This window comes from Hypomesus transpacificus, chromosome 14 (genome assembly GCF_021917145.1).
Source record: "Hypomesus transpacificus isolate Combined female chromosome 14, fHypTra1, whole genome shotgun sequence".
In the NCBI taxonomy this organism is placed as follows: domain Eukaryota; kingdom Metazoa; phylum Chordata; class Actinopteri; order Osmeriformes; family Osmeridae; genus Hypomesus; species Hypomesus transpacificus.
This window is the reverse complement of record NC_061073.1, coordinates 12,248,798-12,276,177: the sequence shown is the minus strand read 5'-3', so window position 1 is coordinate 12,276,177 and position 27,380 is coordinate 12,248,798. Positions and strand designations below refer to the sequence as shown.

At 43.7% G+C, this 27,380-nt stretch overlaps 1 protein-coding gene across 2 annotated transcripts in view; it reads left to right on the top strand.

Annotated features, from left to right (window-relative positions):
* Window positions 1–443: 443 nt before the first annotated feature.
* The window catches only part of ptprz1a (protein tyrosine phosphatase receptor type Z1a), a 47,284-nt gene continuing 20,347 nt past the window's right edge, over window positions 444–27,380 (top strand). For both annotated transcript variants that reach the window (XM_047034792.1, XM_047034791.1), the window contains exons 1-8: window positions 444–723; window positions 14,374–14,445; window positions 20,800–20,979; window positions 21,553–21,704; window positions 22,311–22,406; window positions 24,774–24,840; window positions 25,132–25,289; window positions 26,916–27,066. In XM_047034792.1, the coding sequence (XP_046890748.1) occupies window positions 663–723; window positions 14,374–14,445; window positions 20,800–20,979; window positions 21,553–21,704; window positions 22,311–22,406; window positions 24,774–24,840; window positions 25,132–25,289; window positions 26,916–27,066 (937 nt within the window). In that variant the 5' untranslated portion in view covers window positions 444–662. The remainder of the gene's footprint in view (window positions 724–14,373; window positions 14,446–20,799; window positions 20,980–21,552; window positions 21,705–22,310; window positions 22,407–24,773; window positions 24,841–25,131; window positions 25,290–26,915; window positions 27,067–27,380) is intronic.

Sequence of the window (27,380 nt, the reverse complement as noted above, 5' to 3'; positions counted from 1 at the left end):
GAAGTCAAAAGGTCATTAGCTTAAACCCCCCATTTTACAAAAAGTAATCCTCCCCCAAAAATCTTTCTCAATTATGCTCTGTAATGGCACCATATAGCTCCCTTCTTCTTTCCCTTCACAAAATGTTGTAGGCTGTACCTACGAATCAAGTGCAAGTGATTTTCTATGTTTTCACGTATTCAAGTAATTCCACAAGCTCTGATAACTGATTTAATTTGTGTTTTACAGTTCTCTGAAAATTGCAAGCATAAAGTCTATCACTTTTTTGTATATTACTTTATTTTTATTTTGTTTACATTTGTTGAGTAAACATGTGACACAGCGACTGAATTTGAGGTAGACTTTCACTCATTGCTAAAGTGAACCTTTTTTCCCCTCATCTCGTGCGATTTTATGGTCTATGGGAGGCGCGCGATCTCCTCAAACATTGCCCCTCTCACTCACCGACCGCCCGTCACTCTCTGAAAAGCACCAGCCGCACCGGAGATACCTTGAAATAGATGCGTTGGGAGAAACGAATACAAGGGTGATAGCAATTAAACCAGAATGAATCAAATGTGAAACCCTAAGACTAATCGGGAGTACCTTTCCCAACAACCGTACACGTTCTTTAGGTATCTTCACATCTACTATTTACGAAGTAAAAAAACAAAACAAAAAACATGGAAATATTTACTTCAAGACGCATCACTTTACTGGCACTTCTTCTGGTCTGTCAATTAGGTAAAGACACTTACTTTTTCATTCCATTAATGACAAAATGTGCTTTTATGTGTTTTCGTGTACCGTTTCATTATATGCTATAGCTCAATTATCAGAGCTGTGCTGTTAGCTCTGATACTTATCAACAGCTACAGCTCTCGAGCTGTGCTACAGTGCGCTTGAATATTCTTGTTTATGAAAAAGGCTACCATTTCGTATTTTTTTTGTTTTGTTGGGACGGGTTAGGCAAGCATTATGTTTATTGTGATTCACTTATTGACGAGTTGTCAAACTCGTGCAAAATTCAGGTTAAAACTGGTGCGTCACGCACTATTGGTCTAGAGGGCACTGCGAGCAGAACTAACTTTAGGATTTACAGTAATTATATCATGTTTTTAGTCTATCAGTTCTGACGTATTGTATTAACATAAAACACTAATTGATTCCAATAGGCGAAGTTCAATTGTGAAGCTTGCATCAGGTGAAGCAAACGTCATCTTTGTCTTGAAATTAATATGTTCTCACCAGTCGAGATTCGCCTATCTATTTGGTCCGTCACGTCCAACTGAACCTGTCAAGCATGAAAAGATGATTTAGCCACGGTAGTTTGACTGTTATTAGTAAATCAAGCGCTCTTTTTTGGCAAGGGGCCTTGCAGTGTTAAGTTGAATGGTGCTACTTTTATGAATAGTTTGACCGCCTCAAAATGCTTGGAAACAACCAGTTGAGGCTAATGTTTAGGTTTTATTGTAAAACATGATGTCTACTGTTAGCTAAAACAGGTTTTATTGTCTACTATAGTCTTAGGAGTTCTAAAGGTCTTAATGTCTTGAGATATCACACTCACGTTTCACACAATTTTCACAGTTGTTTTGTTTGTATTGTCATTCAAATTAAAGAATGAAGAAACTGGACTAGGTTATCAGTATGCTGCTGTACCACACGGTTAGATGACAATACAGCTGAATACTTTAATGAACAATTGATGTACATTCTGTCAGTACTAAGTGAAAAAAGTTTATTCTTTTTAATTCTTCCAGTTGGCCTGCTCGTCTGCTTTACTGTGGCTTTCACTGTGTGAAAGTGCCAAGGTGGAGACCAAGGATATGCTTGGTTTAATCTTTTGGGAAAGTTGCAAGACAAAGAAAGCTGGCGAAAGCCAGTTTGCTTAAAAGACGGGAAGCTTCTTTTGTAACTGGGCTTGTGAGCTGGGAAATAAAATGGGTTGGTACCTGCTCAATGCCTCACCACATGTACCCCTGCCACCCCCCCTCCCCGCCGCCACCACCACTACTTCCCTTACTCTCTTCCCATCCCTTCTTTTTTGCCCTCCTTTTCAGCTAGGGTCTTTAAATGAGGCTTTGATGAAACGAGCAGCACAAAGGATGTGCCCGTTTGCTGGAGATGGATAGGGCAGCAGAGGAATGGATGGTTGTGAAAAAAAGACACACGGGTGAAGTGAATGCCACACAAGCTCCATTGCCATCTGTCCTTCTTACAAGACAGGACATGTTTCAATGGGCATCGCCAACCTTGCCCTCCTCTGTCTCTGTGTGCAGAGGAAGTCCCTAGTCCTGTTGTTGTGGAGCAGGGAGGTTTGTGGCAGATGGTCCTCATACTTTGTCAGTCAGTCGGGTGCGGGGTTTGTCAGTGGGGGTTCTGCGGGACCCTCCCCTTCCTCTCGCTTCTTGTGATGTCCACCTGTGATTGGATATTGTTACATTCTGGTACAAACACCACTCATAAGATAGCGGAACCTGTACATTTAAAAATACATTTCTTCTCAGAGTTATAGCATCTCCTGGTAGTTTGCCTGCTCAGTGACGCTTTCATACACTTGAGACCACACATCACATTTTGCTTAATCAGTTTATTTGCATAATCTAGTGAAACAATTGCGGTAAATGGGTCAAACTAGCTTTAGTTTAAGAATGACTGATCTGCACAACATGGTCACCATTGGGACCAGCAGTACACTTGGTTTTGCTGAGGCATGATATCATTTCTGTCCCCATCGTGCTTCCTGTCTTCCTCTCTCTCTAAACTCTTGTCTTTTTTCCTCCTGTGTCCTCTTCTTCTTTATTGACCAGGTCTCTCTCTCTCCCTCTTTCTCTCTGTGTCTCTCTTTGCCCCTCTCTTTTGCTGTCAAATCCCCCCCCTCTCTCTCTGTCTCTGTCTATGAGGGAGCTGTATGACCCCCTAACCAGACCGGCTTGGCATAGACCTTCTTAGCCACCCCCTGGTTGCTGGTAAAAAGCATAGCAGATTTCCAATCGGTGGCAGCGGGAGTATTTGATGACCAGATTAGTCGGTATTAGGCTCAACAGCATTCATTCAAGCATGCACAGGGGCCACACTGAATCCTCCAAGCTGGCCCTCTTTCTACAGCCGCAGCAGCTGAATAGGGCTGGGCTGACATGGGGAGGCTTCCAGCTAACGCCTGGGGCTGCAGCTCCTCTCCCTTGTCCTCCACCCCAACTCTGCGCCCTCTGCGAATTATGCTGTCAGAAGGAAGATTTGTTTGTGAGTGTGTGAGAGTGGGATTGATGTGTGTTGGTGGATGGTGGTGAGGGGGGGGGGGGGGTCTGTAGCAGTGGAGTATGACAATGTGTTTGAGTACGCAGCAACAAGGGGGGTGGGGGGGTTAAGTGATTGTGTGCGTGACATCGGACGTAGAGTTGGTTTGTAGCCGGGATGGCACAGGCGGTGCCTGGTGGTCGGCAGGACGCTCTCATGCTGTGTCTGGAGGGGAAGTGTGAGAGCGCAACGAGTCACGACCGGCATGAAACTGTCACGGCAACACACCAGTGGGCTGGCTCCCGGCCACCCCTGACCCCTCTGCATCCACCCCACCCACTGCAAACCACTAAAAGAGCTATGGAGAGGTTGAGCAGCACTTCTGTTGTCATTAGTCTTGTGTCAGTGTTTTTCTACCCCTCCCCCCCTCATTTTTCATCCACAGTCTTCATTTCTCTTTACATTCCCTCCCTGCACTCTCTTTTTATAGTTCCATCTGATTTTTTTCAACTGTTCAACTGCCCACTGTCCCTCCCCACGCGTCTCACTCTTAATCTCACCCTAAATTGTTCTCATTCTCCTCCGTCATTCTCCCCTTTCAGGCTTTCTGCTCATCTGCTTCCTCCAACCTCAGTCTCTACCCCCCTACCTATTCTTCTTCTCCTCATTTGTCTCTCTCTTTGGGGGGGGGGGGGGTCTCTCTTGGTTAGCCAACCATCTTGTCTGGCGTGACAACCAGGCACTGCTGGTTTTCTCTGCCTGGCATGCTGCCAGCCTGGTCCTCTTCCCAACTCTGGATGACGGAGCAAATCCGGGTGGCCCATCGTGCCCTTGATAAAGGGTTGCTCACACCATGAGCCCATTGAAGAGCACAAGACTTCTCTAGAGTGGCTGGTAGAGAGCTACACGATTCCTTCCTCTCTCTCTCTCTCTCTCTCTCTCTCTCTCTCTCTCTCTCTCTCTCTCTCTCTCTCTCTCTCTCTCTGTCTCTGTCTCTGTCTCTGTCTCTGTCTCTGTCTCTCTCGTTCTCTCTTTCATTTTCTCTCTCTCTCTCGTTTTTTCTCTCTATAGCTGCCTGTTAGTGTGTGGTCTCTCTTAACTGTGCTCGATATCGATGGCCCTTGTCTGAGGACATTGAATCCGAAATCTCAAAGTGACAAAGGAAAAAGGCCTGGTGAGCTTGTGTGAGGATTGCAATTGGTAAGGGTGCTTTGTTGTTATTGGATTTTGAGGACACTTCCCACTTCTTTTACTCCATTCATCGCTCATCTTGTGATACAATTCTCAAGGGTCTGTTGGAGGTGGAATATCTCGATTTTACAGTCTACTCTGATAATTAATGTCTTATTCTAGCCATAAAATGTGTCCCCCGACCAACCGGTTTTCTAGAAATCCATTTGTAATCCAAAATAAATAATAGTAAAAAACATTTATATAATTTCCCTCTATACATTGGACACCTTGTGCATCACCAACAATGGGCAGGTTCCTAAAAATATAAACGTAATGCTTATTAGCCCCTTGTTTGTTTCATGTTTTCCCTTATTGATGGGCGTTTAGCTTGGTACTGCACTCATGAGACAATCACCCTGGAATCTAATGATACGTTTCCTCTTTCAGTGTGCCCATTCTTGGCCCATTGGCTGACTGGCACAGGACAAGAGTGGATGGTGGCAGCTGGTCTCAGCTGGTGGGGGGTACCAGGCAGTGGGTGTCCAGTGCTAATGCAGCCCCAGCCCCAGGGGTCCAGCCCCATGCTTGGGTACATCTGGAGTGGCCTTTAAACCATCCAACTAGTCTCATCTAGTCACGATAGATAGCTAAGAATATGAAGATTTCATTTAGAAGATGATTTTGACCCTGTATATTTTGAATGGGTGTATTAAGACGAGTTGCTCAGTCAGCATGAGGTTTTCTTACATTCCCGTCTTGTCATCGATTTTTTCACAGTCTGAAAAATAAGACCCTGAGACTTGTCAACTTAAGACTTCCAGAATCAATTCAGTATGAGAGCTTGATATCTGTTCCCCGAGAAGTGTGTCAAGGTTAGTCAAGAACAATGCTCTCCTGTAGAACCAGAACCCCCAACCCCCTTCCATCAGTTTTCAAGCCCCCACCCATTCCCAGATCCCGTTCATTTTCAATTAGGTTATCCCTCAAAATAGACTTACTCCCTGAGGCAATATTACAATGAAACGTCTGATTGTTAATGAGTTTTTAATAGCGCCAACACACACCTGGATGGATTTACAAGGGACAACCAGATTAGATAAACGCAGGTCAAAAACCAATTAGCATTAAGTTCCACCCAGAAGCCCGTGGAACAGTACCCCCACTGACAACCTTCTGGCTCGTGTTTTAAGATATCGCTTAAGGATCGTCTGTAATTACACAAGGGAGGACCCGTCAAGTTTGCTTAGATATAAAGGTTAAGGAAGTACGCAATTAGCGGCATATCAGTGTAGCTCGGACCATAATAACAAACAAATCAACCTTGAGAGACGATGATATTGAAAGAAGGAAGACAGCCAGGGCAAGCAGGTCCAAAGCTTGGAGGGACAAGCAGAACATGACGGTCCTCCTTGCACTACTGGTCAGCTGTGTCAGCCCATGTCAACTGTGCGAAGGGGGGACCCTGGGAGAGGGTGTTGCAGGGACGTGGAACACAGTCACGCTTGGCTGAGGCAGGCAGCATCCTGCTAGACCTCCCTCTGTGTTTGCAGCATGTGAGGGGGTGGCAAGGGATTCAATCCAATCTCATCCCATTTGAAAAAGCCTCGTATTTGTATGTGGGAGACCTTTCAGCGATCGATCGGAGGAATCTTAGGCTTCATAAAGTGGGTTTAAGTCACATTTGAATTGGTAATTTTGACAAGTATAACATTGGTCATCTCTTTGTCCTAAAATGGTGTACGCTGGGGAATCATTATGCATTGATGAATGTCGTTGGAATGGATTAGGCAAAAATCCTTTTAAAGTACTTAGAGGTACTGTATACATTTATATGTTACAGACCTTGTTACTTGTTACTCAACCTTGTCTTTAAACATCTGGCATTAATGTGGTTTGTCACTCTTCAGTTTTGTTTAGTTCTATCCTTGGATGACATCGGATCCTTGGTCTATTAGATTATGCCCACATCTACATGTGGGCCAGAATGGTGTCCCATGTTCAGAACAAATCCTTTATGCATGTGGAAATCTGGTTCAAATGATTTGCCACAGTTGTGAGAAGCGGACTCTTTGCTGAAGTGAGACAGCCTATTCAACGGTTCATCCCACTGTCATGTGCTTTGATGGAACAGGAAACATAATGTCTGGTGTCAGTGGTTATTTATCATGCTCCGATTTTAATGACATGGCGGGTTTGCAGGTTGTGTGTGTACCTATGTAAGTAGGGAGTCAGATGGTTAGGGAATTGGGCTATTAATTAGAAGGTTGCAGGATCGATTCGCGGTTGTGCCAAAATGACATTGTGTCCTTGGGTAAGGCACTTCACCCTACTTGCCTCGGGGGAATGTCCCTGTACTTACTGTAAATCGCTCTGGATAAGAGCATCTGCTAAATGACTAAATGTGTGCACATACATGGATGTAAACATTTGTTAGAAAGTAAAGTTTGTATCATATGTGCCCACTCAATGACACGTTTTTCAACCTAAACATGATAACTTTGATCATTTTAATCTGGTTACCTTTTAACCTTTCAGATGGATGTCAGCAGGACAGTGAGACTCAGTCTGCAGTCCACTGCTCGCCAAAAATATTCTCAAGAAAAGACTGAGATGGTGCCTTATGGTGTTCCGAATGGCTCACAGACGATCCTTCACACACACAACCACACATGCACACGCACGTGCACACAGACAGATCGGATCTTCTCAATTAGAATACGGAGTGCTATCATGTTCGAACCCCCCGCTTAGCATTTAGATACCGTCAATGAATGAGCCTGTGTACTCCTGTGTACACTGAGGAAGATCGTGTCAATGTTCAGTCTCTGCCTCATGTGAGCACAGTCCAGATGTCACAATGATGACTCTCTCTCCCACCCTCTATCATTACTCGATATGTTCTATTGAAATGACAGAAAAACTAAATAGGTGCAGGTAGGCAGATTCTTTTGTTTTAGGTTTCAAGTGTGGTGGGTGTGGACTTCTGAGAAGAAGCTGTGTTCTGTGTGTGGTTTTTTCTTAGTGGGGGTAGTTTGCCTTATGAAGACATTTTGTGTAACTTGAATGAGATTTACTGTGCATTTTGTAGAAAAAAAAACTCAGTTTTCCTTTTTATTTATATCCCCAGGGAACAACACTGTTGTTCATATCGTAGAGCCCACCACACTAAAGATATTTTACAGTGCTTTTAAATGTCTTTGCCCATGAACCAGACTCTATACATCAATGTTTATGTTCCATTTCGTCATCTTTAGGGGTGTATAGTGGTTGGGGGAAAAAAAGATTCCCTAAATCGTAATAACAAATCCATCTTCTTTTGATCCCGCTCAATCTTTCTCTTCCTGTAAACAACTAGGTCAGTACAAGCGTCTTGTTTAAAACCTCCCAAATCCCACTCTAAATGTTTAGAGATGCTTGGCGGAGGAAGCACTGACCGAAGCAATTACAAAAAAAGAAAAAAAAACGGACTTTTCCATCCTTCGCAGCAAGCACCCACTGATGTTACCGTGAGATGGTCTTAGTGTTAGCTGCTTGAAATGAGACAACCGAAAGATAGCATGTGTGCACACTTTGGGAAGAAAAGGAGAAAACGGGTACATGGGGCGATCATAGCTGTTCTCTCTTTTAGACCGGCTGGAAAAGGAAACACACTCAATCTGTGACCATGGCAATGTTGTCAGTGTCCAGGGGAAGTCACTTTGGCTGGTGGCCGTATGGGGTTCCTCTTGTTTTCTTGGGACTTTGAAGCCACGTTTCTTGCATGCTGATTTGAACCACGAGAGCAGCCATAGTGGGAAATGACCAGCCTGTGTTCTGGCCTCTACCTCTCCTCATTGTCATCCAGTTCGGTTTCAAACGTTTTCCAAAAACGTTGAAATGACTCATCAGAAGGACTGTCTAAACAAACATGGCCTGTCCGTCTGTTTGCGTGTTTTGGTCCGAGTCCAGGAGGGTGGTGATGGAAACCTTAAACGGCCAGATGCATTACTCATCCTCAATCAGGGAGACTCTCTCCCTGGGTGTATCATTATGCTGAATTGCCTACTGCACACTTTCGTACACATCCAGCACTCACCCACAATCGCAGTGCTGTTCTCCTTTATCTTCTCTCTACCACACTTCCATGAAATGAACGCACACTCCCTCTCTCACGCATGGACACACATTAGCACACACGCACTGAGCCTCGCTGTCTCATCACCCTGATAGATAGGACCTGGTGGAGGACAAAAAGACTGGAAGCAAAAATGGCAATTAAAAGTGAGAACTCGCAACGTAGCTCGTAGCCCCCCCCCCCCCCAGCCGCTCTCATTTCACACGTCCCCTCTCCCTCCCTCGTCTTTGGCACACACGCGGTGTGGTGTCCCCATGCCACCCGGACACTCTCCGGGACCACTCTAACTGGGCACTATCAGAGGGAGTGCCAACCTCGATGGGGCGCCAGTCTGCCAGTCTCACAACATGCGCCCACAAAGACGCACAAAAGCAACTGACCCAACTCCTGGGTGACGGGAGACTGTGATATTTCCAATCGTCTTCATCCACAACCTCAATGAAAAGCAGTCTCATTGATGCAGCTATGAGTGCTACCATTGCGTATACTAAAAGCCTTGGTATATTTGGCAGTGGGGCCTCAGATAATACTTATGAAGGTTTTTTTTTTTTTTTTTTTTTAAGAAGTCAGTCTGTTGAACACAGGTGATTTAGAGAAAAATAACATTCAAATCAGAATCTGCAGTGTTTAATCCCAGACTACATCCTCTCTGTTTTCTGGCCCGGCAGTTGTCTGATATCTCTGTGTGAAGTGGGGTTTTCATTTATCTCATTTCTGTGGTCCTGGGAAGCATCTCTGGGGACATGGTCCCTTAAGTCCTTACCTTCATACTCTGTCTGCACCCGTGTTAAACAGCCACAGTATATCAGGGAGAGGTTTATGTTTTACATTTTTATTTGGTAGTAGTAATTTTTTTAATAGTAGATGATTGATGTATGCTGGCTCATTGTCAAGTAATATATGGATTCAATTGTTGTAATGTTGTTGTCACAACAGTTTTATGATTTCATTTGTGGTTGAGTCAAATTGTTGTTGAATGATTAATGTAAATGTGTGTGCTAGAGATATATATATATATATATATATATATATATGTATATGTATATGTATATGTATATGTATATGTATATGTATATGTATATGTATATGTATATGTATATGTATATATATATATATGTATATGTATATGTATATGTATATATATATATATGTATATGTATATGTATATGTATATGTATATGTATATGTATATGTATATATATATATATATATATATGTATATGTATATATATATATATATATATATATATATATATATATATATGTATATGTATATATATATATATGTACAAGCATTGTGGATTAAATTACATAGCAACATGTATACTTTGTGTACAACTTCCGTGCTTTCAATGTAAATGATGACATATTGGATTGAAGAATAATTAGCATTAGTCTTGTATGAACAGCACATTGTGACAATCTAGCATCATTGTAAGGCCATAAATACATATTGTTTAGCTTGCTTCTTTTTTTTCTCCTTAAAACCCTTTTAAATTATTTGGGCCTGGAGTATAGGTCCCTAGTGGTTAGGCTATGGAACATTTTAATGTGGAAGATCTTCCATTCCCCTTTGGAGATGTAGCCTTGTGGTCAGTGTCCAGCTGTTCCTCCACATTAACAGCTTAGGCTGTGGACAAAGCCATTCACACGGCTAATAACTGTGGCACATTAGAGATCTCGGATCAGCAGCTGGACACACACGCACAAACTTCCTTGGGAGGACCATCATTCATGCTTTTTTTCAATAAAGCAAAATGCCACATTGTTTCTCAGTCTTTGGTAATCCCTTTTGGGTTATTGCCGGCCATTGTTGGTTTGGGTGGCACCGCTCCATAGGGGATTTTCAACCTCTTTCCTTCATTTCCAGATTCGGAATGGGGATGGGTTGGTGATGGTGGCCAATTGGGTTGTGTGAGGGGGTGGGGTGACAGGTGATGGCAACCATTTTGACTCAACTTCCTGACAAAAAAGTCTGTTATGCAGTACAGGATGTTCTCTGGCCTTTCCCATCATTATACCTCTTTGACAATGTCAGGGGAGATAGCCATCGGTTCTTACCAACAACTAACGCTGAGATAATTTCACTTGGATAAGCTAATGCCTTTTAGGGACCAAACTTAATCTGAGGTGAAGGGAAGTAAAGGAACAAAGATGAAACCTTGAAAGAACCCAGACTTTTGTCGGGGTCCAACCATGCAGTCTGAGCCCTCAGGAGCCAGGACAGAGTTTGCTCCCCCTCTGAGAAGTGGGCACTGCCCCCACCCGTACCCCTCAGACACCCCCTGTTCCTGGCGTCAGGGATTGAGGGTGGGTGCTACACATTTTGGCTTTGGCTGCGGTCACCATCCCTCATGATCCCCCCCCCCTCCCCTCTCCACGGGCCTGCCCAGTCTCTCCCAGAGCTCAGTTAATCCTCTTACTCACCAGACGACTGGGTGACTGGATAACTGGATGTCTCGCAGGCCCAGAACCCCTCTTAAATACGTATACACAGACAGGTCTGCCCGGTCGCCGAACGATAAACACTGGTGTGGTAGTGGTAGAGGCTTCGCTCTGTCTAACATGCTGCTGATTGCATGAAAACAGACTGTGGGGTTAGACTCCTTAGTCTGTTAGTGTACGTTTGGTCTAAATACTGTGTGGAGGGTTTCCACATGCTTAGCAAGTGCTCTTTAAACGCCTCTTGTATGAATTCACTACCTTTCGTCGACATGTGAACCTAATCCTTCAGTGTTTCTGAATGCTTCAGAGGGTTTGTCGATGCTGTGGTTGTGCGGCCATCAATTAAACATGGTCTAGAGATCTGTTTCCAGTAGAAGGGGGTTGCAATTTAATTAAGTGATTGCAGTTACATTATGGTTAAAAGGCTTGTTTTAGGTGTAGTGTCAGACAGTACAGTGATACCGCAGTTCTTTCCTTTCTTCTCATCGCTCAACTGGTCTGTCTACTTGTTCAGAACAAACCTTTTGGTTATTCATGACCACTGTACAATGAGACTGTCAGCATCTATTCACGTTTCACCAACACAAAGCCAGTGGCCAACCTTGAATTATGTGGAGCTGTACTGCCTGTCTTAACAATGTCAAGATATCAGATATTTATTTTATATGTATATTGAATGTCTTTTGGTATTAATAAAGGTAGCAGAATGAAGCTGTTAGATGAAACAGGTGATGAAGTGGTCATGATGGTTGACCCATTTTCTGTAGACAAAGTTTCTAACGTGCATTAATATTACATTGGAAGCATGGGCCCACTCATCTGAGCAGGTGTGGTCCTTGTTGTCATTGCCACAATAGCCGACCCAGTCTCTTCCAATGTCTTCTCTGTGATGACCAAGGTTGCCTGTAACCGAAGCCTAGAGACCCTTTCATCTCTACATGCATGTGCGTTGTGCTTTGTTTGTCTACCTCGACAAAAAACTAAAAGTCTACGCCACAGACAGGAAACCCTAACCGCGGTCCTGGGATAAGCTGGAAGCGGCGCAAAAAAGCCTTTGCTGATTGAAGTGAAACTTAAGAGGCCGTAGCCCAGACAGGCAATCAAGGGGACGTTGTACGTAAGACGTCGCCATGAGGAACTGTCTAGCAGTTAGGACATTCTCCTGGAGAGTAACTTGCTCTCAGTTACTTTAGGTGTCAGTCTGCAAGACACACAGACTTTCTTACAAGAAGGTACTCCAACATTTCAAACTTTTGTCTTGTTTTAAACTTAGTGGGAGTGTGGTGTTGAGATACAGATGTTTCGAACTGTAAGACGAGCAACTCAGTCTGAATCTGGGTTGGTTTTGTAAATGGAGAAGGGGAAAAAGGATCAGCTTTCATCCACAACTGTTTAATTGTTGAAATCTGAAACACTTGTGAAAATAACATGTGTTAAATGTACCACCGACATCTGCTGCTGTGTGGCCCATGCTTGTTGCACAGAGCCAAAAACAAATCTTGGCCCTGTGGATGATATAATATGGTGGGTGTACATATGAGCACAAGTGTAGGCTCATTTGGCTGTTTGTCAACAAAGTGGACTTCATTTTTCATTTAAGTGTTCCTTAAAATATCTAAGGAGGATCTAAGAATGTGAAAGGATTGTCAAGAATGTTCATGATTGAAGCATCCGCAGATGAAGGTCATACAAAGTGGCCGGACCGGGAAAGAGACAGAAACACATTCTATTCTTTTGATGGTTTTATTTGGGGGAAAATTCCACCACAAAGAAAAGGGTTTCTGACGCATATGTCTCCGTAGGATTTGACATACCAGGTCTTTTCAATTGTTGAGCTTACCTTGCCCCTTTTAGTCACAAGTGCCAACTGATCCTGAAAGAGGAAAGGTAAGGTGATTCATTTGAGACAATAAGGAGACAAAGCAGAAGTAAATAGATCCTGGTGTGTGTAATAGAATCTTATTCACTGAACAGCCCAGCTGGGAGGCAAGACAGGTGTTTCATGTCAAAGCCATTGTTGAAACTCTATAGTTTCCATTTCCATCTAAAAAGATTAAGGTTAGTTCAGCAGTCTCCTTTCTCTCTTAACCAGAACACACACCATCAATCACAGCGCACTGTACTGTGAGAGCTCATGCCTGGATCAGGGAGAGGGAAGGAGAGGGAGAGACAAAGGGAGGTGAAAGATTGACACTCAAATTCTCATCTCTAAATGAAGAAAGAACAGTTGATTGAGAGGAATGAGTTGATACGGAAATGTGAAAAGCAGCGAGTGTGTGTGTGTGAAGCGCAGAGTGAAAGACTGAGAGAAGAAATTGAAGTCATCTGGAGACCTTGAACTTCTTTACCAGACTAATCATAGGCTACACCAATGATCAAATAGTGTCAAAGGTCTTGGTGGGGGGGGAGCGGGGTCCCCAAGGTGAATTGATTCATGGTGTACTGTAGCCAGCCAGATGTATTATCAGTGTTGTCAATGTGCAAGCCCAGCTTGGATCTTAACAAGATTCATTTTACATTGAGTGCCAACCCTTTTGTACAAAAACTGCATGTCCTTTAGCAGTCAAATCCAGTCATGAATTGGTTCATGACATCTTAAGTCATTTGTTTTCACATGAAATCCAACGTGTGGTGCGGAATGTTCACTTGCATCTTGGTGGTTGTAAAGCTGCACAGCCATATTGCTAGTCCATGTGAACCTCATGGGAAAATGTTAAACTGGTTGGGTACTGGTTAGCACGATGCTGTTGGTTCCTACAAAGGGGTGAAGTTCTCACTGCTCATTCCGTGTAGGCCTAATGTTTGCTGCAGAGTTTGGTGTAACACACTTTAGCTACAGCAACAGGGGTTTTGCGCATATACTGTACCAGCTACACTAATGAGTCAATTTTGGTCCTGACGGTGACTATTCCTTAATGACCTGATTCCTTGAGGGCTCCAGCCCCAATTGCGTCTCCCGGACTGCAGCAAAGCGCGTCTCATTTTAATGATACTAGATCCACACCGTTATGATGTGTGGGTTCAAAGAAGAAGTCTGAAAACCAAATCTGGTTAAGAATTCACTGGTGTTCATTGGTTAAGACCAGCTGTTCTTGAGCCAGACACAGTTGTTTTCGGTGTTTGTCTGAAGAGTACTACATACAATAAAGATGACATTTTATGTTTTTATCTTCGAACATTCAGAATTAGCCTTTGCGTGATGTTTTTTGGAGTTTCCCTTTTTAATCCCTGGAAGATCAGTGGTCAAATCTAAAAGCATTACAAGATCACATCAAATTCAAAACCCCCTAATCTCAACATGGATATTAATGTTTTGAAAGCCTGACAATATGCACCAATTGTTGATATTGTTAATCCTAAAAGGAATCTTTAGAAGACAACAGAACTTGTTTTGATATCTTGCCTCTCTGTCTCTGTTGCAGCGGAAGTGGTTAAAGGCTACGGCTACAGGAACCAGCGCAAGTTCTCTGAAGACATTGACTGGTCCTACGCAGGTGAGTAATGATAACACCTGGTCTAGTTTGGAAAAGGAGATATGTTAGTGTGGTCCATCACGTGTAAAGATTCAGATTCAAGTCATCTTCAAAGGATTCAAGCTTTGGCTTATTGATGTTCTTCCTCTGTATATTGGATTGCCCTTCTGTTTCAAAAACCCCACAGGTGGCCTGAAGTGGAACTTTAATGGAGGTGCCACTTTGATGTGTTGTGGACAGTCACTTGGTGACCTCAAAGCAAAATAAAATAATCCTCTGTGTGTGTGTGTGCATGTGTGACAAAGATAGAACAAGTGCTTGATGTAGGCTGTTCAAAGTTACAACTTTCCAGTCTTATTTGACCCACTATACCAGAAACTCACCTGTCTCTGAAGCTGCTAGATATTGGACATGTTGGTTTTCCCTGCTCAGAATGGAGATGCATTATTTGTACTGTTTGGTGCAGTGGTAGGTTATCACACCCTCAATCAACTGTAGTCCTGCTTGCTTGCCCTATATGTGTGTGTGTGGGACCACTGTCAACAGATACTTTAGGAAGTCGTGTCTGTGCCTGTGGGAAATATCAGAACGGATTAGCTCTCCCTCTATCAGCATGGCACACAGACACGCTTTGGCCTTCACCAAGCCTATTAGACGTGACTGGTCTTGCCTTGTAACGGAGGTGGTTAAATGTGTCTTGTGTGTTGAAAAAGAGCCCCCAGTCAGAAAAGCTCTACCTCTGCTTTTCAAAAGAGAGGGAAAAGAGACTAGTATTTCCTTCTGAGGGAACATCCCTAATATCACTCTGTCTTTTGTAGAGAGGATTTGTGTGTGCATGTGTGTGTATTGGGTGCGTAAAAGCAGTGTTACTGTTTTTTATCTTGGAATTAAAATATATACAAACATTTCTTTTTTGTCTACAGTACTTTATACAATTCCGGGTCATTAAGACAAGTTCAGTCTCATGAATGTAGTTAGAAGACAGAGGCCAGAAAACATATGATATTAATACAAAAAAGAGCCTATTTGAACATATTATGTTGCAAACATTCACGTGTCACCCCCTCTCTCAGAGGAGATGATTATTGGATCCCTCTCCAAATTCTGCCTCTGCCGATTTTCAGGATTTGCATTTCAAAATGTTCTCCCTCCGAGAATCCTTTGTTCTTCGGAATCTAGTAAGGTTTATGGTTAGTGGTTGGTGGCTCACTTAAAAGTGGCCTTGTAATAATACTAGCGTCCTATCCTCTTAAAAACGTAACTATAAATGTATGGTATAGACTTATGTTACCAAGCATTTATGTTTTTGTTTTAGACACAGGAGCATACTTTGGCGGTAAAATATGACATGTAAACAAGCTGGTAACTATTTTTCTTTCCTTAATAATGACCATAAAGGTGTGCCAATTCAACATTTCTCTCCATCTCCCTATTTTATCTCATGCAGGCCAAAGACACTCTTTTTAAGAAAAAAAACAGAATTTTGCATTGGGGACATGTTTTTGTAGCCTGGCTGCCAGCCCAACTTCTCCCCGCCCCAAAACAAATTTGGTCGGGAAGTTGGGTCTGGAGGGTCTCGTATTGGGGACCAACTACAGAAAACCAGAATCTGGGCGAACCAATTAAATTGCCAGGGCGGGCTTTATACGATGATGGACAGATGATCAACAGTAACGTAATCACCCACGTCACAAAAGAGCGCTTAAGTTGAATTCGTTTTGAACAAACATGGCTACCGCTGGAGATCTGGGATGTTATGATTCTGCCATGGAGTCTGTTTTAGAAGACATCGACAGCGCATTAATTTTGAAAGAGGAACAGAGAGACGCAATCAAGGCATTTGTCGATGGAAAATATGTTTTTGTCGTCCTTCCTACGGGATTCGTTAAAAGTTTAATTTATCAGCTGGCCCCGATGGAGTTGTAATCCTAAACGGAGAACTTGTTCGTATATGCATTTCCCTTTATTGTTTCGCTCAAAAAGGTTGACCGTGTGAACAAGTACTCTCCCTACCCTTAAATTAATTTTACAACACCGGCAAAAATCGTTTGTATTCATTCTTCAAGCATACTTCAAGTCTGCTTGTAGTTTAGTTCTGTTGACAACTATGCGGTGCTTAACATACGTCACATACTCTGTTGCTCTGATTGGTTGTAGATCTATCCAATTGAGCGAAGAGGCATTTGTTTTCCAGGCTCGTTTGAAACACGCCCTGTAGTCAAAGCCCAACAGAGAGTTATCAGACTCATATTCTGACTAGAATTATGAGTATGACAACGTCAGGCTAATGTTTTTGGTGTGTGTTATTTTATTTTTAAGTAGGCCAAATTTGTAATTCAGTGCTTGTTTTGGCATTGGTGGAATAATGTGCGTAGCAAAAAACAATGTTCTTCAATTTCAGCTTGAAATAGTTTATTGGCGTAGTGAATTTTTCAGCAACAATGTTGCCAAAACAGTCTACGGTGCCACAAAATTAACCAACCAAAGAGATACATATTTTGGCATGGACGTTCCCTTTGAATATTTACATACAGCCACAGGCAGTGATGTTTGATCCAAATCCATCCCTCAGTCTCTGCCTGGCACATGAGGAAAACCCGAATCCAGACTCCCTGGTTCTTCTGTGGTTTTCTGCATTCGATGCACCTCGTCTTTCCTTGGCACCCACGCTCACACTCTCTACTCTGCCTCACACCCGCCTGAATCCATCACCCCTTTTCTCTTTTCCTCCTCCTGTTGCTCCCAAGTACCTCTCTCTCTCTCTCTCTCTCTCTCTCTCTCTCTCTCTCTCTCTCTTTTCTCTCTCTCTCTCTCTCTCTCTCGTCGCTGCCCTCACTTTTTCTCTTAATCTCCCCCCCACAGACATGCTTTCTCTCTCTAACCCCCCCCTCTCTCTCTCTCTCTCTCTCTCTCTCTCTCTCTCTCTCTCTCTCTCTCTCTCACCCCCCCACTCCTTTCTGAACACCCCACTCTTTATCTCTGTTACCCCTCTACCCCACTCTCTTCCTCCCTCTCATCCCTGGTTGGCGTCATAACTAACTGAAAGTGGGTGACACGGTAGCAGGCTGGGACAACAATGGGGCCATTCTACAGGGGACGAGCGGACACAGGCGGGCAGACGGGAAATTGTTTTCCACTGGCCCGATTACCCTCTCCCAATACCACCCGAATGATACCCCTGTGCCCTATACCCCCCCCCCCTCCCCCAACGCCTGTAACCCCCAAACCACTTGCGTCCTTATTGGATAACAAACGCAGTTTGTCGTGCCCCACGGATATGCAAGTGTTGATCCGAACCCTCTGCGACACATTCGACCGACCATGAGCAAATTGTACCCACCTATTGATTTCATTTTGTGGTTCATAAGTACTTTTTCAGTCATAATAGTTTTAGTTGAGTTCGTTCAACTAGTAGCCAGTCATGTTGTTGTGTTCCTGTCTGTTTTGTGACTGTCTGGGATGCGTACTTGGACCAGGTCCAAACTACATTTTTTAAATTTTTTGTTAAGGCGCGAAACAGAGCCCCAATGAAAGCCCAACCAGCCCCCTGCAGTGTGGCTCCCCTCAGTCTCAACGTCTTCAACACAGACGTGCTGGGGGCGTCTGTGTCTGTGAGTGTGTCTGTGAGCGTGTCATGCCGTGGTCTTTGAGAAAGTGGATATTTGTGAAAGAACACATCAAAGTGCACAATTCAAAGACGCACACATACTAACGTAATTACAAAAAAAAAGCACCTGTCTGAATCTGCCTTCACACAATATTTGGCAGGGCTAACAGCCCGTTCAGTATTTCCTTTGTGTGTGTGGTTGTATACAATATGTGTATACAGGCCTTCACTTGTCATACTGTAGCCTTGAATATGTGTGGGAGTATGATAAGGCTTGGCTGCATGTGTGTGTGTGTGTTCATGTGGGCCTACACACAATTATACAGTTTCATGAGTGGGAGTATGCTGAGTGTTCCCTAGGCTGTCTGCTGTCAGTGATGCTTCCCTTTATCTTCTGCTTCCTCTCATTCTCAAACCACAATAGGCCATGTGAGACACAATAGACTCCCCCTTTTTCTGTCTCCTCTGCTCCCTCCCTCCCTCCGTCTTTTTCCTCCTTCTGAAGCTACACTGGGACAGCAAAACCAACCACGAACACTGTAAACACCTCATCATGACAGGCAACATGAATAGACTCCTTCTTTCCTTTTACCCTGAAGATCAGTAGCTTAGACTGATCATTCTCTCTGCACCATAAGCCATACTCCCCTGTGGCGTTACAGTATTGTAAAAAATAATAATTCTTTGTGTAAAATATAAACAGAAGAAAGAAAAGGATTTGGAGAGCAAAATATCCCCTGTAGGTAATGGGCTCAGTCAAGATAAATGACAGTGCCAGCAACAGGTGTGAGTTTAAACTTGTCTGAGGGGATGTAGTAAAGAATGAAACAAAGATGTGACAATGTTCTAGTTTGGTCTTGGTGGTTTTTGATTTGTAGTACATATTTGGGAAGTAGTATAGTGGTTTTACTGGAATTGGTTGTTAGAATATTCAGTAATCCAGGAGAGTGAGAGACAGTGAGAGAACTATGATCTCTGTGTATTGTAAAAGTACAATATACATATCCCCTTCCAGGATATCAGGTTAAGTAGCCTACACACTTATACTTTACGTTTTACTAGGTATGATAACATCTCTCCTGTAGTTGAGCTTCAGTTGTGGTCCCAGCTGACTAGTGTGGTGCATCACATCCACTGGGAGTGGAAGCCAGCATTGATATGCTAATTGCTCTGACCCACTTGCAAATCTGACCTTGTTCACGACCATTGTCTCCCAATGCTTCCCACATGTTGACCAGACGCTGACAATCATGTATGTACCTGTGTGTGTGTTTATACGCTAATGGCAGGTAAGTACTGTAGGTCATCCCAAAACCAGATGGTGTAAATCGGACCATTTTTCACCAAATTAAGTAATTGTAAAATTGCTGGAAATATGTGAACAAACAATCACCATGTCCAGCTGAGCTGATAATGGTTTGTTCAAATGACAGTTTAAATAAACTGATTGATTGAATACAAAAATAAACTTTTTCCTTTTAAATCATCAAGCAAAGCTGAGCTCCTACTTTAGTCACTGTAGTAGCAATAAGCTACATTAAACTGTACTGTTTGTTATGCACACAACCTAAACACATTCAATTCAACTGTATATAGCTCCAAACAGTGCTCTATCTGCATGAGTTTTCATAACATTGTATAATTTCATACTTTGCTAAAATACAACGAGAATCAATAAAAGACCATTAAAACAGCAAAAGTCAGCATATTATTTTATAGAAAAACTATTGCCTTGTAACATTGTAGCCTGTAGAACATGCCTTTTTGATAAAATGGCAAGGACCCCTGCAAACAAGGCTCTCAAGTCTTTCATGCAACTTGTACTCTGGTTGTGAACACCAACAGAGTTTCAACATTCAAAGTAAAGAATAACCATGAGCAGATGTTGAACTGTAGATACTAGATCCCTATGCCCACATAGTCTTGAAGTCATAACATGAAATATAAGTAGGCTAAGCATTATGGGTAGTAGGTGTTAGCCAGCATTTCATCCAAAAGTAAATTTTGAAAGCAAAGCTTGCAGTTAGTCCTTCGTTTTTTGTCTTGATGTTGTATAAGTAAATGTATATTAAACTTTCCTTGACTCTCCAGCTTTCAGTGACACATTGGGTGATTGAAAAGTTTGAGGTCATTATGTTATGACCCTGCAACAAAATGTCACCATATTGACCTGGAAATGAACATTAAGCTAACTGACTTCTGACATTTACAAAATAAATCTTGGGAAATGAGGCCTGGTGAAATAAGGACTTTCCAAGCTATTTCAATGGATAACATATTGACCCTTCAATATTTTCATTTGGAAAGGTTTTACTGCACTATTAGGGCCTGCAGTCACACCTGGAGGTGGTTAGCTCGTTGGCCTAGACCATACCGGAGCCGCACACCTGCAACTGGTCAGCACCTAATTAGGGAGTGAGAGGAGGATGGGAGCAGTTTGCTGTCCAAATGGCCAAACTAGCGCTGCACCTAGACAAGAGTTTACACATTTTTAAGCATGTTTTGCAGAGTAGGCTTTAGGTGGGGTTGATGAAGAATCTGGTGTCTGGAGTCAGTCTGTTGTGTGTATATAAATTGGCTTGACATAAAAAAAAACATACAAAATTACTCCTTGCAATAGATCTTAATAGTTCAACATATATTGGCTATAGGCCTATCCATGAGCGCAAATATTTGCTCATTTAAGTGTAACATTCCCTTTCTCTCTCCCTTTTCTTTCTCTCCCTTTTCTCTCGGTCTCTCTCCTTTTCTCTCTCTCACTATGCCAGGAACTCTCAACCAAAACAACTGGGCCAAGAAGTACCCATCATGCAACAACGCCAAGCAGTCTCCCATCAACATCGAGGAGGATCTGGCGCAGGTCAAGCTGCAGTTCCAGAAGCTGAGCTTTGAAGGCTGGGAGCGGGAGACCACCGACAAGACCATCATCCAGAATGACGGGAAGACCGGTGAGGAACACTGGTGTAGATGTTACCAAATACGGACACTGTCCAACAGCGACCTGCCGTCCATGCTGTGTCATCACTCTCTGCCAGCCATACAGAAAAGTCCTTCCTTGTACTCATCTATCCATCCTTCCTCCCCTCCCTCCCTTTTCTTTGTTCTTCGGTTACGTTCAATTTGGTGGAATATTAGACACCAGATGAGGCACTGACTCACACATTTCCCTAATTGTACACATTATCATTTGAGGGTCGGGATACAATTACCAGTTTCTGGTTGGAGGAGGTACAAAGTCTCTTATCTTCTCTTTCCTTAAGTGCTATGAAATGTAACACCCCTCTGTTCGTTATACAGTCGTGGTAATTGTTCAGTGTAATCTTAGCCTTATTGTCAGTGTGCCTCCAAAGTGCTGACTGAGTCATACTGTTTGATCTTGTCTGTTCCCAATTCTTGCGTGTGCGTGTCTGAAAGGGTCATAGATGTTTTTTAGTGGATGCATGTGAAATGAATATGCCTTCCTTGGGTGGGATTATGGGTTCACTTGACTCTCCCCCCCTGTTGGGTGTCTCTCCCCGCAGTGGCGGTCAATGTAGACGGGGAGTTTTACATTAGCGGAGGGGGGCTGCGGTCTAGGTTCAAGGTGGGCCGGATCACCTTCCACTGGGGCCGCTGCAACGCCTCGTCCGAGGGCTCCGAACACGGCCTCGGAGGAGTCAGGTACCCCCTGGAGGTAAGACGCTGGGATCATCACCTTCAGAACCTCCAGCTCAACCATTCAAACTGTTTCAGTACAGATTTAAAAGAACTCCCTATGATGGATGGATTTGAACCTCTTTCCAGTCTCCTTACAGTACAAATGCATGTCATACTGTCAAGTTATGACATACTGTCATATTCAATGATCATAGCCATGAGTTTAATCCTCTTTTCTAGACTCAAGTCTTTGTAAGGGGGGACCTGCATCCAAAGTTCTGTTTAGTCTGGCATTGGGCCTAATCAGTTTTTTTGGGGGGGAAAATAAGGTGAAAGTTTTAAGAGCCCCCTGATCAAGTGAATGCACTCATCCTCCTTCTCCACCCCAATGTGATCTCTGAACTGAAAGGAGATTGGAAAGATGAAAAGATGTTCTTTCCCCAGCTGAGATCCTTTCAAGCCAGATTTACTTTCCGAGACAAAAAATTCACAAGGACACGTAGATGAGAATATAGCGGCCTGTTCCGTTTCCAGACCAACTGCCATGTCCTGCGTCCTCCAGCCTGTGTTCTGTGTACTCTTATGGGAACCATATAGACGACAGGGTCGACTCGTAACAGCCTTACTTCTCTGTGTTTTCCAGATGCAGATCTACTGTTACGAAGCGCTTCGCTTTGAGTCCATCGACCAGGCCATCAAGGAGGGCGGGAAGCTCACTGCTCTCGCCGTGCTGTTTGAGGTACACTTCCCTTTCTCTTCATGATCTGAGGAGAGAGTGTGCGTCGCTTTTCCCAGGAGTACGGCCAAGAACCGGCCCGCTCTAGATGCAGTTGCGAGGTGCTTGTGAGTGTGTCATTGTGTGTTTTATGCAAACTCTTGTAGGCGTGTTGGCAGGGTGGGCTGCAGCTGTGCGTACACCTGACTGACGGGTTGTTTTAGTGTAAACCTCGGTATTAGGCTGTTGTGACAGCCTAGGGCAGTGTGAACGTGGTATGTTGCTGCAGGGTGGGGTTGAGGAGCAAGGTAGAGTTGGGTGGAGTCGGCGTCATAAATGAGTCTGCCAGACAGGTATGTCAGGAACTGGGATAAGTGAGGTGCAATTTTAACGTGTGAGAGACGGACAGAGAAACAGACAGACAGACAAAGAGACAGACAGAGAGACAGACAGAGAGACAGACAGAGAGACAGACAGAGAGACAGACAGACAGAGAGACAGGCAGAGAGACAGACAGAGAGACAGACAGAGAGACAGACAGAGAGACAGACAGAGAGACAGACAGAGAGACAGACAGAGAGACAGACAGAGAGACAGACAGAGAGACAGACAGAGAGACAGACAGAGAGAGAGACAGAGAGAGAGACAGAGAGAGAGACACAGAGAGAGAGACACAGAGAGAGAGACACAGAGAGAGAGACACAGAGAGAGAGACACAGAGAGAGAGACACAGAGAGACACAGAGAGAGACAGACAGAGACAGACAGAGACAGACAGAGACAGACAGACACAGACAGACACAGACAGACACAGACAGACACAGACAGACACAGACAGACACAGACAGAGAGAGACAGACACAGACACAGAGACAGACAGACACAGAGACAGACAGACAGACACAGAGACAGGCAGACACAGAGACAGGCAGACACAGAGACAGACTGACACAGAGACAGACTGACACAGAGACAGACTGACACAGAGACAGGCAGACACAGAGACAGGCAGACACAGAGACAGGCAGACACAGAGACAGGCAGACACAGAGACAGGCAGACACAGAGACAGGCAGACACAGAGACAGGCAGACACAGAGACAGGCAGACACAGAGACAGGCAGACACAGACATGTAAGCTGTGAGAAAGGAAGAAGGATGGGAGGGGGAGAAGCGAGACAGGGTGAGACGAGTTTGACCCTATCTATTGTGGTGGACAACAGCCCATCTGAACAAATTCTACATTGTTTAAACCCAAGAAAGCCTCCCGTTGCTTCATACAAATGGAGGTTTGTGCATGTGAGTTTTGCCATTGCATAGGAAGTGTGTGCGTGCATGCGAGCCTATGCCTGTGGGCACAGCAATGTGTGTCACTGAGGAGAAGAGATTATCCCACATGCCGTCGGGCAACCCTCCTCCACCCAAGCCCCCAAATCAGGGGGGACAGGATGGAAAACCAGATTACCTCCAGCCCCCATTTCAGGAGAGATTACAGAGGAGTTAGACATGATCCACAGAGCTCTGGGTCACAACGATCTTCATAAGAGGCAGTGTTTTTATGTAAGACAGGCTGAAGATGGCCTCATAATGCAGTAGGCCTACGTTATGGACAGTCAGACAGTTGTCAAACTAAAAAATATTAACAAGAAAATAGACACCATGCCAATCAATATGAATTGGCATCAAATTATTATGAATAACTAGGTTCAACACATCATATAACACATTAGCTGACCTTACCAAAGCCATTTGTTGTGTGACTATGCCACTGGGAATTTACCAACTGTCTAGCAGAACTGATGATAGGGAATGTTGACATGTTTTTCAGTCATCGTCCTGTCAGGCTTGCATAAAGCTCCGGTGACTTGTTTTGACAACCCAATCAAATGGACCTGCTATTAATGGAGACTGCATGTCTCTAAATACTTGTATTCACCCAGTCAAGACATTATGCTCAGTGTGACCACCAGCTATATCACGTAGCTGCTTAAAAAAAATCCATAATGGCTTGGTTTGTTTGTTTGTCAGAGATGCCACCCACCTCTCAAGTTAGTGTAGGCCTATGTCTGTGTTGGCTGTCACCGAAACTAAATGAAAACCTGGAACATTGACATAGTAAGCCCACCCATCATAACATGGTGCATAGTCTTCCTTCATTTTCGCTTTTGGTCTCCTTTCGTTTACACACACTCTGTTGCTCGCTCGCTCGCTCTCTCCTCTCCCTCTCTCTTATATACAAATTCTAAAACTGATTTTATTTCTGAAATCATAAACAATATAAGTCATAAACAACTCTTGCTACAATACACCCCCAGTAAAGCATTTGTAAAATCTTGTTTTTCCTATAATAAATCCTACACTATTTTAACATGCCTTCTTTCCCTTCTCACAGACCAGCATAGAGGACAATGAGAACTACATGGCCATCATAGATGGAGTCAACACTGTTAGCCGATACGGTAAAACTACTTTTTTTACCATATTGGAGCCACGATTCAAACAAGCTTCATTTTTCGAAAGCGTTGCCATAAATCTGGCTATACCAAATATAACCAAAATAATTGCATAAATTAGACTAATATACTTGACATCTCCTGCACCTTCAAACGCTACCTCCAAACACCCATCACATTCACTCTCCTCCCTACCAAATATCTACCTCCCCAATTTATCACTTTCTATTTTTGCCCTCAACCATTGTTCTTTCCTCCCCCTTTGCACTCCTCCTCCTCTCTCCTGCTCTCTTCCAGGTAAGAGTGGCCCAGTGGACCCCTTCGTCCTCCAGGGCCTGCTGCCAAACTCCACGGCCAAGTACTTCACCTACAATGGCTCTCTCACCACCCCGCCGTGCACTGAGACTGTGGAGTGGATCGTCTTCAAGAACACTGTGGCCATCTCTGACGCACAGGTGTGTGTCGTTGCTGTTTGGTATTGTGTACGGTACAGACAGTTTGGGAATGATTGGTAGGTGTGTGTGTGTGTGTGTGTGTGTGTGTGTGTGTGTGTGTGTGTGTGTGTGTGTGTGTGAAGGCAATTAGGAAGTGTGTGCACAGGGGCCCTCCCTGTCTTCCCATTCATCCAGCAGGGGCTGACAGCTTGTCTTTCAGAGTGGCTGGGAGGGGTTTGGGCGTTTTAATTCATGGCCCAGCTCACATAGGGTACAGCGCCATTGCATAGGGTTGGTTTGTACACGTCTGAGCAAGTCTATGCTATTATGTGCATATCAGTCTGTGTGCGTGTGAGACAAAGAATGAGTATACACAACTTTTTTCTTCTCTTTTGATGTGTGTGTGAGAAAGAGAGATAAAGATGGGGATAATGAAAAACTGAGGAGTGATGGCTTGCACACATACCAAGTGGTTCAGGTTAGTCGGAGTAAAGGCTTTCAAGGGCTGATATTTGTTTGATTCAGCGACAGCTTGTAGATACCTGTCAATCAAACGTACCCTCTGGGGTGAACACAAGGTATTTGGACGACTGAAAACTCGTCTGTCACTGAAGCCTCACAAACCTGTTTCCATTTCGAAAAGCATCGTGTTTACCTCGAGCGTCCTTTCTTTCTTTGGGGGTGGGTAAAATAAAAACCTTTCAAGTTTCACAAGACTAATAAAGACTAGTGTATTTATTAATGAGTTCGGCTTTTGTGTAGAATTGGTGTCTTTTGGAAGACCATAGTACGACTTACAGTCTGAATGGAAAATCATAATATTGCTAAATGTGTGCTTACTTATTATTTAACTCATGATTATAGAATGGGATTTATCTTACATTTATTCCGACTGATCAGAAGCACATCAAGAGAAGATGAACAAGTTAAGCACTAGCAAGTCCTAAAGGGAACTAGATCAGTATACACATTTGCATCCCTGTCGTGCAACAATAAGGATTGAGCAAGCTAGTCCGGTCACAACATGCACAAATGAGCGTTATATACTGGCCTCAGGTGTATTTCTCTCAAGTCACACTTTTAATGGTTATTGTGGGGAGGTGGTTGATGTCTACGAGCTGTGAGTCAGAGGATAAGCTGTGGACTATAGTGTTGCGCAATCAAGTGAAGTAAAGGAACAGTCAATTTAAAAGGTCCAGGTGTATTTGTGTTAGCATCAGCTGATGTTGTTTACTGCCAGTGTGGGTCTTGTGAGTATGCGTGGGACTGTGTGTCTGCGAGAGGGAGGGTTTTCCTAGTGTGATGACTGTCTCCTCACTGATGAAGGGGTCAGTGAAAGCATTGCACTATTAGCCGATATAGGTTCATATACAACCTCCTTTATTTATCAAGTTGGTGAGGTTTCCTGCAGCAAAACCGTCGGCCCTACAGTAACACATCCATGAAATGAATCAAGTTAAGGTGGCCCCAAAATAAGGTGTCGTCTTTCCTCTAAGCTGGTAAACTGACTTTGTTGCAAAATCACATGTAAATGTTTTTAAATGAAAACATGTTAAAGAAAGTATCTTGATCTCCAGTGCTGGATGTTGTAATATGCTGGACAGGACCTCCTGCAGGTTCTAACGGTGTCTCCTCTTGTTCCTCCAGCTGGAGATGTTCTGTGAGGTGATGACCATGCAGCAGGCGGGCTACGTGATGCTGATGGACTACCTGCAGAACAACTACCGGGAGCAGCAGCAGGACTTCATGGGGCAGGTGTTCTCCTCCTACACCGGCACAGAGGAGGTCCTCACACCCAGTACGTACGCACTCTGCTACCTTCCTGCCCACCAGGAGAACGCACGTTAGTTACGGTAGCCCGGCCTATTTCATGGCTAACCTATTAGCTAGCCCAGTGTCGTTTGTGACTATTAGCTACAGGAGCCCAGTGTGGTTGGTGGCTAACACATTAGTGTCGTTTGTGATTAACTTTTCAATTGCTGCCCAGCATAGTCCACTCTTTGACATAAATGTTACCTGTTTTCAAACACAATAAAAGGCTTCAATTGTAGAACTAAACTGACCTAAATATTCAAGGAATAAGTTGATAATGATTAGCCTAATTAAATCTGT